The following is a 13,867-nucleotide window of genomic DNA, read 5'->3' as shown; positions in this document are numbered from 1 at the left end:
CTGCGTTTTGTAGACTTTACCCTTTGCCAGTTTCAAAAAGGTTGTTTCGGAGTGCAAGGGCGAATTGAGTTACTGCACACTTCACAGAGTAGGCGTTCCCTAACGGAAATCTTGGAAATATAAATGCTAGAACGCGCCAATAGGATCTTACTAGCTGGTGCTTGGCTCTGCCCACCTCTTTGCTTGTTCTGCCCACTAGGATTAATTTACTATCATTGGAAACGACAGGCTCTAGTCTATCTTGGGTTAGTTATTTAAAAAAAATCTTAGGTATGAAGTTGGGAAGAAACTGCTTCTCCAATAGAAATCCCGGATCACACTTGTAGGTGACGTCATGGCGACGTTGGCTATCTAAACGCATGCGTAGAAACACGGAATCGGGTTAACGGTCGTTTCGCGCCAAACTGCGCATGTGTAGACCGTCAAATCAAAGGCATTCCTTAGATATAAAGAAATATTTGACGAAAATGAACACGTGTCATTTTCTCACTTTCATGAGGTTGGAATAATAACATGTTGAGCTACTTAAAACATTGGCTCGAATCAAGGTTGTGCCTAGATTTTGAGAAAATTAACAACTAAGGAATCATTTTTCACGTATCTCATTGAGGTTTCAAACCCCGGCCTGGTCTGCTTGGCAAGCGTTCCCGGATGTCTCGCGATGTTCCGCCTCTGGGTTTAGAAACTGTCATACTCTGTGATAGAGAGTGACTTAAGCTAGTTGGGAGACTAACATGTTAGTAAAGAAAGTTCTTCGCTGCACATGTTTGATAAATATATTGGCCTATACACAGTCCTGTGACATTTAACGAAGACGGAGGGCTTATTTTAAAGTGTCGGACAGGAAACGGACGACTGGCAAGCTGGTAACGTTACAGTACAGGTAAATTAGCAATCGCGCTAACGCTATCTAGCCAGCCAACTGTAGCTAGCTAGGTACTTGCAAGCTAGCTAACGTCAACAAAAACAACATGTTGTTGGAGAAAGGTTACAAACTGTAGATATATGTAACTATTTATGATGCATATTACTTCCTACATTTTTGCCATGATGTAAATGTTTAGTCCTTGACCAAGGAGGCACAGCTAGCCCGTTAACGTTAGTTAAATTGAAAAAGTGTTGCAGCACGCTAGGGCTGTTCGCGAGCCAGCTAGGCCCAAAACGTACCCTACGAAATGCACGAGATGATTGATTGCATGATCTAATCAGTAGCCTAGTCTACATATTTGCGTGGCTTTTATGCACAGTAACTAGGTAAGTAAAATGTCGCTAGTTATAATCTGGGCATGACAGTTGACGGTGTGTGAAGTGTACAGTTGCCAGGTGAAACTAAAAGGTTACCACTCAAAACCCGCTCAAAAGGCTTGAAAAACTAGCCACATTTTTATTTATTTTTACAGCAAGAAAGGAGTTGCCATATCTCTAGAAATAAACCCTTTTTCCGTTACGTTATTGAGCCAGTTACGAAGGAATATCATAGTAACATAGTACATTTCGTGTTTCCTCAAAATAATAATTATTGCATGCTATGACATTGCTTAATCATAGTAGTCAAACGAGTTAAATCGACATCCATTGATGGAAAATGATCTGCCGAGTTTAAGAATTATATTTTCTCTTGCCACATTTCCTTTATTATGTCATAAGGCGCAAGGGGTATGGTATATGGGCGATATACCACTGCTAAGGGCTGTTCTTAACATGACACAATACGGCGTGCCTGGATACAGCCGTTAGCCATGGTATATTGGTCATATACCATAAACCCCCGGGGTCTCTTATTGCAATTACCACTGTAATTAGAACAGTAAAAAGTAATGTTTTGTCATACCCATGTTATATGGCCTGATATACCACGGCTTTCAATCAGCATTCAGGGCTCGAACATGGTTTATAAATGTAAATAAATCCCCTTTGTGCATATGCATAACTATAGCTCAATCCGATAGGAGAGTTTAAGTGATGAAAGTTGTACAGAGGATCTCGAAATCTCTGAGCAAGAAACACTTGGATGAACATAAAAAACTGTTAGGCTATTTTCTGGCAATTGTACTGTTATATTCATGAATAGCGAGGCGATTTCGTAATAAGAAGTGCTTGTTTCCCAATAGCCTGCTGGAATAGGCTACTGCTGATGATGGGGTCAAAATTTCAATCACTGAATTAAATATTACTAATATGTATATGAACTGAATATGCGTGTCAACAACAGCCAGTGTTTATTTCTTTTGAATTTGTTTTACCTGTAGCCTAATCTGACAACTTTTTTTATTTATTATGGATCCCCATTAGCTGCTGCCAATGGGGTTCCATCAAAATTAAGGCTGTTTATGCAATTTAAAAACATTACAATACATTCACAGATTTCACAACATACTGTGTGCCCTCAGGCCCCTACTCCACCACTACCACATACAGTTGAAGTCGGATATTTACATACACCTTAGCCAAATACATTTAAACTCAGTTTTTCACAATTCCTGACATTTAATCCTAGTAAATATTCCATGTTTTAGGTCAGTTAGGATCACCACTTTATTTTAAGAATGTGAAATGTCAGAATAATAGTAGAGAGAATTATTTCTTTCAGCTTTTATTTCTTTCATCATATTCCCAGTGGGTCACTCAATTAGTATTTGGAAGCATTGCCTTTAAATTGTTTAACTTTGGTCAAACGGAGTCAGGTTTGTAGGCCGCCTCGCTCGCACACGCTTTTTCAGTTCTGCCCACAAATGTTCTATAGGATTGAGGTCAGGGCTTTGTGATGGTCACTCCAATACCTTGACTTTGTTGTCCTTAAGCCATTTTGCCACAACTTTGGGTCTTCCATTGTCCAATTGGAAGACCCATTTGCGACCAAGCTTTAACTTCCTGACTGATGTCTTGAGATGTTGCTTCAATATATCCACATAATTTTCCTTCCTCATGATGCCATCTATTTTGTGAAGTACACCAGTCCCTGCTGCAGCAAAGCACCCCCACAGCATGACGCTGCCAAACCCTTGCTTCACGGTTGGGATGGTTTTCTTCGGCTTGCAAGTTCCCCCTTTTTCCTCCAAACATAACAATGGTAATTATGGCCAAACAGTTCTATTTCTGTTTCATCAGACCAGAGGACATTTCTCCAAAAAGTATGATCTTTGTCCCCATGTGCAGTTGCAAACCGTAGTCTGGCTTTTTTATGGCGGTTTTTGAGCAGTGGCTTCTTCCTTGCTGAGCGGCCTTTCAGGTTATGTCGATATAGGACTAGTTTTACTGTGGATATAGATACTTTTGTACCTGTTTCCTCCAGCATCTTCACAAGGTCCTTTGCTGTTGTTCTGGGATTGATTTGCACTTCTCCCACCAAAGTACATTCATCTCTAGGAGACAGAACGCGTCTCCTTCCTGAGTGGTATGACGGCTGCGGGGTCCCATGGTGTTTATACTTGCGTACTATTATTTGTAGAGATGAACGTGGTACCTTCAGGCGTTTGGAAATTGCTCCCAAGGATGAACCAGACTTGTGGAGGTCTACATTTTTTTTTCTTTAGATTTTCCCATGTTGTCAAGCAAAGAGGCACTGAGTTTGACGGTAGGCCTTGAAATACATCCACAGGTACACCTCCAATTGACTCAAATGACGTCAGTTAGCTTATCAGAAGCTTCTAAAGCCATGACATCATTTTCTGGAATTTTCCAAGCTGTTTAAAGGCACAGTCAACTTAGTGTATGTAAACTTCTGACACACTGGAATTGTGATACAGTGAATTATAAGTGAAATAATCTGTCTGTAACCAATTGTTGGAAAAATGACTTGTCATGCACAAAGTAGATGTCCTAACCGACTTGCCAAAACTATAGTCTGTTAACAATAAATCTGTGGAGTGGTTGAAAAACTCACTCCAACCTAAGTGTATGTAAACTTCCGACTTCAACTGTATCTACAGTACAAAATCCATGTGTACGTGTGTGTGTATAGTGCATATGTTATCGTGTGTGTGTATGCATGTGTCTGTGCCTATGTTTGTGTTGCTTCACAGACCCCGCTGTTCCATAAGGTGTTTTTTAAATCTGTTTTTCTAATGCGTTCATAATAACACAAGGCTACAACAACAAACTGAAGTCATAGGCTATTTATTACATTGGTTTGCCAGCTCCAGGTTGGCTACACAAGTGGCAAAAATTGATTTGCAATGACATCGTCATTTCAACATATTTGTTGTATCAAATGGTAGCCTACAATGGCATATACATTAATAGGCTACTTGATGGCCAACCGAGGCAAATGTATAATTCTCCACATTTAGCCTAATGTCAGTTTCATTGAGAACTTTACCCCATCAAAATAACCACGTGAGGGAGTTCCATGACTTCCATTTCAAATTTCCATTCGGGTAGCTCCCGAGACCCAAGAACTGAGCATTCATAAAGCACTTCGCTTGATACTTTTTCTTTAAGCAGGCAACATTAGAATGCAGTTTTAACCTAAGAGTGAATTTATGTAATGCGCTCTAGTGCGCCCAAAGTTGTTTTCCAGTGCTTTTGTAACCGGTTCTGTACTGGTACCTTTCTGCTTTGTGTTCTGGTGAGGTGTAGGTGGAAGGGAAGGGAAAGCTCTGGACACAATTCTGCGCGTTGTCTCTTTTAATGACTGCATGGAATGGATACAAATGCAAGGCAAACGATAATGCTACTGTCTGGATGAGTATATTTGCCTCTCCTCATCACGCTTTGAGCAAACCCGCATCAACAACAAACAAAAATATTTTCAAAAGTCTAAAATTTCATTTTATAAACGTTGTACACCAATACACTAATAATTTGCTAATAAGTGCTAAATATTTATTTTTGTGTACTATTATACCCGAGGCATACTAATGCGGCAACAACGCCATTCCTGACATGACCGGACAGGTAACAAAATGAATGACAGCTAACTAGGTACATTAAACATGAAATACAAAAACCTCACATTTCACAATATACCTGCATGGAATGGATACAAATGCTTGGCAAACGTTAATGCTGCCATCTGGACTCTCATACACAAGTATATTTGCCTGAAAACAGAGTGCAGAATGCCCGTGAGAAAATCGTCAGAAAACTCACGCTGTCTGTACCTGAAAGAGACCCTCTCCCACACCCAAAGCTAATGGTAGCTGGGCTAGCCTTGCAAAATTGCAATCAAAGTTGCACTCTAAAATTATCCCCATTCACGCTAATATATATTCCTTCCAACAGTAGTGCAACAACACTAAATCGATGATGAGATATATATATATATATATTTTTTTTTTTGATTTCCCTCCATTTTAACATTTGCTAACCTGTACATTCAGAAGACGAGTATACATAAACACATACCTCTCCTCATCACGCTTTGAGCAAACTGAGGAGTAAAAGCATGGCTCCCGTTGATGAAATCACAATTTAGGAAAGAAATACAATAAAATAGTTCACTCTTGAAAGTAGTGTAATACATCTCAAAATAACCTTTAAAATAATAAATGAAAATAAATGATGGATTTTCGGTGAAATACAAATAAAATTTTACACCTGTTACACTTTGTCTCCATTATTTCTTGATGTGCATCAGTTCTAGCGTATTATGTTTTATGGGAAAAAGTTTGTCAATATGGAGACAATCATTTCCAATCTAAATAGCCTACCTACAACTGGTAAAAAGTTGTCACAAAGTACACGCGTGCTGCTCTCTCGCTCACGTGACTCAGCCAATAACTGTAGTGCTCTCTCAACAAACACACACAACCCCCTCCGGCCTTCCCCACCAATCACTCACTCAGCATCAGCTTGCCTCACTGCCTGACAGTCAGCAGCAGGTCACAGTGAAATACACTGCTCAAAAAAATAAAGGGAACACTTAAACAACACAATGTAACTCCAAGTCAATCACACTTCTGTGAAATCAAACTGTCCACTTAGAAAGCAACACTGATTGACAATACATTTCACATGCTGTTGTACAAATGGAATAGACAACAGGTGGAAATTATAGGCAATTAGCAAGACACCCCCAATAAAGGAGTGGTTCTGCAGGTGGTGACCACAGACCACTTCTCAGTTCCTATGCTTCCTGGCTGATGTTTTGGTCACTTGAATGCTGGCGGTGCTTTCACTCTAGTGGTAGCATGAGACGGAGTCTACAACCCACACAAGTGGCTCAGGTAGTGCAGCTCATCCAGGATGGCACATCAATGCGAGCTGTGGCAAGAAGGTTTGCTGTGTCTGTCAGCGTAGTGTCCAGAGCATGGAGGCGCTACCAGGAGACAGGCCAGTACATCAGGAGACGTGGAGGAGGCCTTAGGAGGGCAACAACCCAGCAGCAGGACTGCTACCTCTGCCTTTGTGCAAGGAGGAGCAGGAGGAGCACTGCCAGAGCCCTGCAAAATGACCTCCAGCAGGCCACAAATGTGCATGTGTCTGCTCAAACGGTCAGAAACAGACTCCATGAGGGTGGTATGAGGGCCCGACGTCCACAGGTGGGGGTTGTGCTTACAGCCCAACACCGTGCAGGACGTTTGGCATTTGCCAGAGAACACCAAGATTGGCAAATTCGCCACTGGCGCCCTGTGCTCTTCACAGATGAAAGCAGGTTCACACTGAGCACATGTGACAGACGTGACAGAGTCTGGAGACGCCGTGGAGAACGTTCTGCTGCCTGCAACATCCTCCAGCATGACCGGTTTGGCGGTGGGTCAGTCATGGTGTGGGGTGGCATTTCTTTGGGGGGCCGCACAGCCCTCCATGTGCTCGCCATTAGGTACCGAGATGAGATCCTCAGACCACTTGTGAGACCATATGCTGGTGCGGTTGGCCCTTGGTTCCTCCTAATGCAAGACAATGCTAGACCTTATGTGGCTGGAGTGTGTCAGCAGTTCCTGCAAGAGGAAGGCATTGATGCTATGGACTGGCCCGCCCGTTCCCCAGACCTGAATCCAATTGAGCACATCTGGGACATCATGTCTCGCTCCATCCACCAACGCCACGTTGCACCACAGACTGTCCAGGAGTTGGCGGATGCTTTAGTCCAGGTCTAGGAGGAGATCCCTCAGGAGACCATCCGCCACCTCATCAGGAGCATGCCCAGGCGTTGTAGGGAGTTCATACAGGCACGTGGAGGCCACACACACTACTGAGCCTCATTTTGACTTGTTTTAAGGACATTACATCAAAGTTAGATCAGCCTGTAGTGTGGTTTTCCACTATAATTTTGAGGGTGACTCCAAATCCAGACCTCCATGGGTTGATAAATTTGATTTCCATTGATAATTTTTGTGTGATTTTGTTGTCAGCACATTCAACTATGTAAAGAACAAAGTATTTAATAAGATGATTTCATTCATTCAGATCTAGGATGTGTTATTTTAGTGTTCCCTTTATTTTTTTGAGCAGTGTATATATTTTTAAAGAGAAATGCCATGGCGGCCGCGGTGCAACTTAGAAATTGCCCAAAAACCCGCGACCAATACATTTTCACCCATGATTGTTTTCAAAGTAGCCAAATTTGACGGGAAAACCGCAAACATGGCAATACTGCAGAGACGGAAGATGAAACAACCTCTCTAGTAATACATGACCGAATAGGGCTATAACATGACAAAGAACAGGTTTATCAGCGTATCATCCCATGGGATCAGTCAAGGCTGCACACAGCAGAAATATCACTGAAATATTCTAGTTCCTACACATCACCTTCTATATTCAAACAAAATGTACCTTTTATAGGCAAGTGGGCAGCATCATGCTCATGTCAGTCCTCTAGAACGAAAATGTAGTCATCCTAGTAGGACTGCAATAATGAGATGGTGTGTGCGCATCCGAGCAAGAGTCGACTCCAATCACAGGAGTCGAAGTCGACTTCAAAAATCCTGGAGTCGTGCACCACCAGTTTTCCAATGGGAGCAAATTAATCATAGTGGGCAGAACAAGCGAGGAGGTAGGCAGAGCCAAGCACGAGCTAGTGAGATCCTGTTGGTGCGTTCTAGCATTTATTTGCATATTTCCGTTTGGGAACGCCTACGCTGTGCAATAACTCAATTCGCCCTTGCACTCCTTCTAAACAATGCAATTTTTTGAAACTTTGGCAAAGGGTAAAGTCTACAAAACACAGTCCACTCTGTTTGTTACAGATGTTATTTTTGGAAACAAAAAACTGTATGGAGATCAAATGTTTAATCGATGAGAAAATTAGCAGAATGACGGCCAAAATCCATCTCGCTCCATCTTCTCACACTGCTGGCCACTGGGCTTCCTCTCATCACCATATTTGGTAGTAAGTGGAAACGCCAACAGATGCTGAACATTTATACATCCGGTGAAATATCCATTGCATTGGTGCCCCTTAAGCAGACCGGAACTGTGACAATTTCTTTCAATGATAAACGGCCTGAGTGGGAGATCTTCATTTATCCATAATTTTTGGTTAGGTTTTTTGGTCAGTTAGCCCAAGGTGTACTCTTAACCCCCAAGTCGATTGACGCACCCGTGCATCAGTCTAACATAATAAAAATGTCCCTATCAAAATCCATATGTTTAAGCTAGTGATATGTTTTTTTTACGTAGGCTCAATACACCGCATCCGCCTATGTCGGACTTCTGCATCTGCTGTGGAATGTGGCAGAGCTACAGCATTGTTTGTCAGACCAGGAGAAATCCAGAAAATCGGTCTTCTCACAAAAACATGCGTCTGTAGTGTTCAAATGGTTTGGCCTACAAACTAATAGATGGGTTGGTTGTTTAGCAACAAAACAAACGCGTGTGAAACTATGGGGCAAAACAGACAGGGTTGGCTTAGATTGTTGACAACATGTAAACTGTATTTCGTCTCCAATGTTTATTGAAAACATAAATACAGTGGGGAAAAAATGTATTTAGTCAGCCACCAATTGTGCAAGTTCTCCCACTTAAAAAGATGAGAGAGGCCTGTAATTTTCATCATAGGTACACGTCAACTATGACAGACAAATTGAGAAAAAAAAATCCAGAAAATCACATTGTAGGATTTTTAATGAATTTATTTGCAAATGATGGTGGAAAATAAGTATTTGGTCACCTACAAACAAGCAAGATTTCTGCTTTCACAGACCTGTAACTTCTTCTTTAAGAGGCTCCTCTGTCCTCCACTCGTTACCTGTATTAATGGCACCTGTTTGAACTTGTTATCAGTATAAAAGACACCTGTCCACAACCTCAAACAGTCACACTCCAAACTCCACTATGGCCAAGACCAAAGAGCTGTCAAAGAACACCAGAAACAAAATTGTAGACCTGCACCAGGCTGGGAAGACTGAATCTGCAATAGGTAAGCAGCTTGGTTTGAAGAAATCAACTGTGGGAGCAATTATTAGGAAATGGAAGACATACAAGACCACTGATAATCTCCCTCGATCTGGGGCTCCACGCAAGTTCTCACCCCGTGGGGTCAAAATGATCACAAGAATGGTGAGCAAAAATCCCAGAACCACACGGGGGGACCTAGTGAATGACCTGCAGAGAGCTGGGACCAAAGTAACAAAGCCTACCATCAGTAACACACTACGCCGCCAGGGACTCAAATCCTGCAGTGCAAGACGTGTCCCCCTGCTTAAGCCAGTACATGTCCAGGCCCGTCTGAAGTTTGCTAGAGTGCATTTGGATGATCCAGAAGAGGATTGGGAGAATGTCATATGGTCAGATGAAACCAAAATAGAACTTTTAGGTAAAAATTCAACTCGTCGTGATTGGAGGACAAAGAATGCTGAGTTGCACCATACCTACTGTGAAGCATGGGGGTGGAAACATCATGCTTTGGGGCTGTTTTTCTGCAAAGGGACCAGGACGACAGATCCGTGTAAAGGAAAGAATGAATGGGGCCATGTATCGTGAGATTTGGAGTGAAAACCTCCTTCCATCAGCAAGGGCATTGAAGATGAAACGTGGCTGGGACTTTCAGCATGACAATGATCCCAAACACACCGCCCGGTCAACGAAGGAGTGGCTTCGTAAGAAGCATTTCAAGGTCCTGGAGTGGCCTAGCCAGTCTCCAGATCTTAACCCCATAGAAAATCTTTGGAGGGAGTTGAAAGTCCTTGTTGCCCAGCGACAGCCCCAAAACATCACTGCTCTAGAGGAGATCTGCATGGAGGAATGGGCCAAAATACCAGCAACAGTGTGTGAAAACCTTGTGAAGACTTACAGAAAACGTTTGACCTGTGTCATTGCCAACAAAGGGTACATAACAAAGTATTGAGAAACTTTTGTTATTGACCAAATACTTATTTTCCACCATAATTTGCAAATAAATTCATTAAAAATCATTCAATGTGATTTTCTGGAATTTTATTTCTCATTTTGTCTGTCATCGTTGACGTGTACCTATGATGAAAATGACAGGCCTCTCCCATCTTTTTAAGTGGGAGAACTTGCACAATTGGTGGCTGACTAAATACTTTTTTTCCCCACTGTACATTTGCACAGTGAGCACCTGTTGTCTCTCAAATACATGGTTACGGTTGTTGGTTAGCTAGCTAGTGAATTTTTGCAGTCTACAAATCCACGCAGGAAAAAATCGGCCCGCGGCTAAATCTAGTTGATGATCCCTGGCATAGACTTTTAGAGGTTAAGGAGCCTACCGTTACTCCATAAGGTCCAAGGACCTTATATGATACAGTATCTTCAGAGGTAGACTGGCTCTGGCAGCCAAAACACCCAAATACTCCATCTAAACGTGAATTTATTCTAAATTGCGATATGGTTCTAGAAACATAAAGCCCTTTACTTTCATATCACATCAATATAATTTCACAAATGCAAAATATACAGTGTTTTAACCGGCTTTATCACTGTTGTAGCCGACAGTGTTTTTCAGTGACAACACGTTTCTGGCGGCCTTCTTCCTTTACACACAGGTGTTAGGAGCATGCTAGATAGCTAATTAGCACAGGTGGTCCCTGTGTCTTCCGTCTGTCTTCCGTAAACACACGCTGTAACATGGAGATGGCGGTGTGGGAACACTTACACTATAAAGGCGTGTGTATCAATGTATTTTTGTTTTTTGAAAATTATTTCTCACTGATATGAAATATAAGGTCCTTATGCTTCCAAAACCGTACCGCAAGCGATGCATGTTAATGTTCAGACCGAGCGTCGGGGCCCTTAACAAAACTCCCCAAGGTAGAAGACGCCTTCGTCCAATGACTCTTATGTGTAATGTAATGGAACTGAGAGGAAAGGGAGAATGGACCAAGGGGCCAGGGTTCCGGTCTAGAAGTACGGTTTCCACTGCTCCTGCCAAAGGTGCTTCAACAAAGTACTGAGTAAAGGGTCTGAATACTTATGTAAATGTTATATTTCAGTTATTTTATTTATTGCTTTGTCATTATGGGGTAAAGATTGATGAGGGGAAAACACTTTAATCAATTTTAGGATAAGGCTGTAATGTTATAAAATGTGGAAAAAGTCAAGGGGTCTGAATACTTTCCGAATGCACTGTATATCATATCTTTGCCTACATTGTAAAAATGTCAACTTCTGGTCAAAAGTAATGCGCTGAATAGGGTGCCATTTTGGAAGCAACCTTTGTCCATCCAACCCTGACTCCTCCATCCCCCAGGTGTCCTGCTGCAATGTCGAGGCGTAGCAGGAACAGCCGGGCGTGGCGTTACGTGTGGAGTGGAATACGGCGAGACGCTGATTCCCGGTCGCTGGTACTGGCCTCAGAGAGCGAGGAGTGGGGCTACGAACGCTTACAGGTTCTCTCTTCTCTTCTCACCCTCTCTCCCCTCTCCCTCTCTATTGTTGAGAACTTTTCTATAATTTAATGTTTTTTGTTTGTCTATCTTTTCTATGTTTACAACAAGCAAGGGGAAGATATCAGAACAGGGACATTGGGGAATAATAACATATTGCCATCATCAAAACTGAGGCAGCAGACTTTGTGGAAATTAGTATTTGTGTCATTCTCAAAACCTTTGACCACGACTGTAGATTGAGTTTCCTGTAAACGGTATATGTTATTCCTTTTCTTTTAGCCACGTAAAGACTGACCTTTTTTATAATCTGCTAAACCGTTACAATTATAACTGGCTATACTTATTTCACCCCTTACCATAACTAGATATTATTCTCAGTCTAAATTGACCTTAATTATTGCTTGTAAAGTTACTGCCATTAGAGATGGTCAAAATTTAAGATTTCAAATGTCATATTTAGAATACAAGAAACAGGTTCTAGCAATATTTGTTTTATTCCCTTGCCTGTTTGCCAATGTTACAGATGTTAGAAAATTGAGTCAAGATATTATGCATGAAGTAAATCTGAGTAGGTTGATATGTATGATATCGGATGTGATTTAGTGAGTGTGTATGATGTCTGGATAAGAGTAAGACTATAATGTGTGATGTCCAAATAAATAATAACCCAAACAATTTGCATGGTTGAGTGTCTGTGTGTAACATGAAGTGAGTATAGCCTTACTATTCAGGATGATAATTGTAATCCATATCGTATCACCATCATAGTTGCATCATAATTACCTTTAACATCATTTTCATAGAAAAACACATCCCAGCAGTTCCATAGCAATTTACGTTTCACATGATCATGAAAGAGACCTTGCATTACTTTAGAGACATTTACATTTACATTTTAGTAATTTAGCAGACGCTCTTATCCAGAGCGACTTAGTTAGTGAGTGCATACATTTAATTTTTTCATATTGGCCCCCCGTGGGAATCGAACCCACAACCCTGGCGTTGCAAGCGCCATGCTCTACCAACGTGCCATCATTGCTTTGCACAAAAAGGGCTTCACAGGCAAGGATATTGCTGCTAGTAAGATTGCACCTAAAATCAACCATTTATCGGATCATCAAGAACTTCAAGGAGAGAGGTTCCATTGTTGTGAAGAAGGCGTCAGGGCGCCCAAGAAAGTCCAGCAAGCGCCAGGACCGTCTCCTAAAGTTGATTCAGCTGCGGGATCGGGGCACCACCAGTGCAGAGCTTGCTCAGGAACGGCAGCAGGCAGGTGTGAGTGCATCTGTACGCACAGTGAGGCGAAGACTTTTGGAGGATGGCCTGGTGTAAGGAAGGGCAGCAAAGAAGCCACTTCTCTTTAGGAAAAACATCAGGGACAGACTGATATTCTGCAAAAAGGTACAGGGATTGGACTGCTGAGGACTGGGGTAATGTCATTTTCTCTGATGAATCCCCTTTCCGATTGTTTGGGGCATCCGGAAAACACCTTGTCCGGAGAAGACAAGGTGAGCGCTACCATCAGTCCTGTGTCATGCCAGCAGTAAAGCATCCTGAGACCATTCATGTGTGGGGTTGCTTCTCAGCCAAGGGAGTGGGCTCACTCACAATTTTGCCTAAGAACACAGCCATGAATAAAGAATGGTACCAACACATCCTCCGAGAGCAACTTCTCCCAACCATCCAAGAACAGTTTGGTGACGACCAATGCCTTTTCCAGCATGATGGAGCACCTTGCCATAAGGCAAAAGTGATAACTTAGTGGATCGGGGAACAAAACATCAACATTTTGGGTCCATGGCCAGGAAACCCCCCAGACCTTAATCCCATGTGGTCGATCCTCAAGAGGCGGGTGGACAAACAAAAACCCACAAATTCTGACAAACTCCAAGCATTGATTATGCAAGAATGGGCTGCCATCAGTCAGGATGTGGCACAGAAGTGATTGCGGATTGCAGAGGTCTTGAAAAAGAAGGGTCAACACTGCAAATATTGACTCTTTGCATAATGTAATTGTCAATAAAAGCCTTTGACACTTATGGAATGCTTGTAATTATACTTCAGTATACCATAGTAACATCTGACAAAAATATCTCATAACACTGAAGCAGCGAACTTTGAAGACCAATACTTGT

General features: G+C 42.1%; 1 protein-coding gene across 4 annotated transcripts in view; it reads left to right on the top strand.

Moving 5' to 3' along the window:
* Window positions 1-497: 497 nt before the first annotated feature.
* The window catches only part of LOC121569794 (SPRY domain-containing SOCS box protein 3), a 55,471-nt gene continuing 42,101 nt past the window's right edge, over window positions 498-13,867 (top strand). For 3 of the 4 annotated variants that reach the window (XR_006001386.1, XR_006001385.1, XR_006661185.1), the window contains exons 1-2: window positions 498-883; window positions 11,594-11,732. Coding sequence is in view for 1 of the 4 variants with exons in the window: in XM_041880994.2 (XP_041736928.1) it covers window positions 11,607-11,732 (126 nt within the window). In the remaining 3 variants the exon portion in view is untranslated. The remainder of the gene's footprint in view (window positions 884-11,593; window positions 11,733-13,867) is intronic. The other variant, XM_041880994.2, reaches the window with a different exon arrangement.

Source organism: Coregonus clupeaformis, chromosome 7 (genome assembly GCF_020615455.1).
Source record: "Coregonus clupeaformis isolate EN_2021a chromosome 7, ASM2061545v1, whole genome shotgun sequence".
Classification (NCBI taxonomy): Eukaryota; Metazoa; Chordata; class Actinopteri; order Salmoniformes; family Salmonidae; genus Coregonus; species Coregonus clupeaformis.
This window is presented reverse-complemented; position numbering and strand designations above follow the sequence as displayed.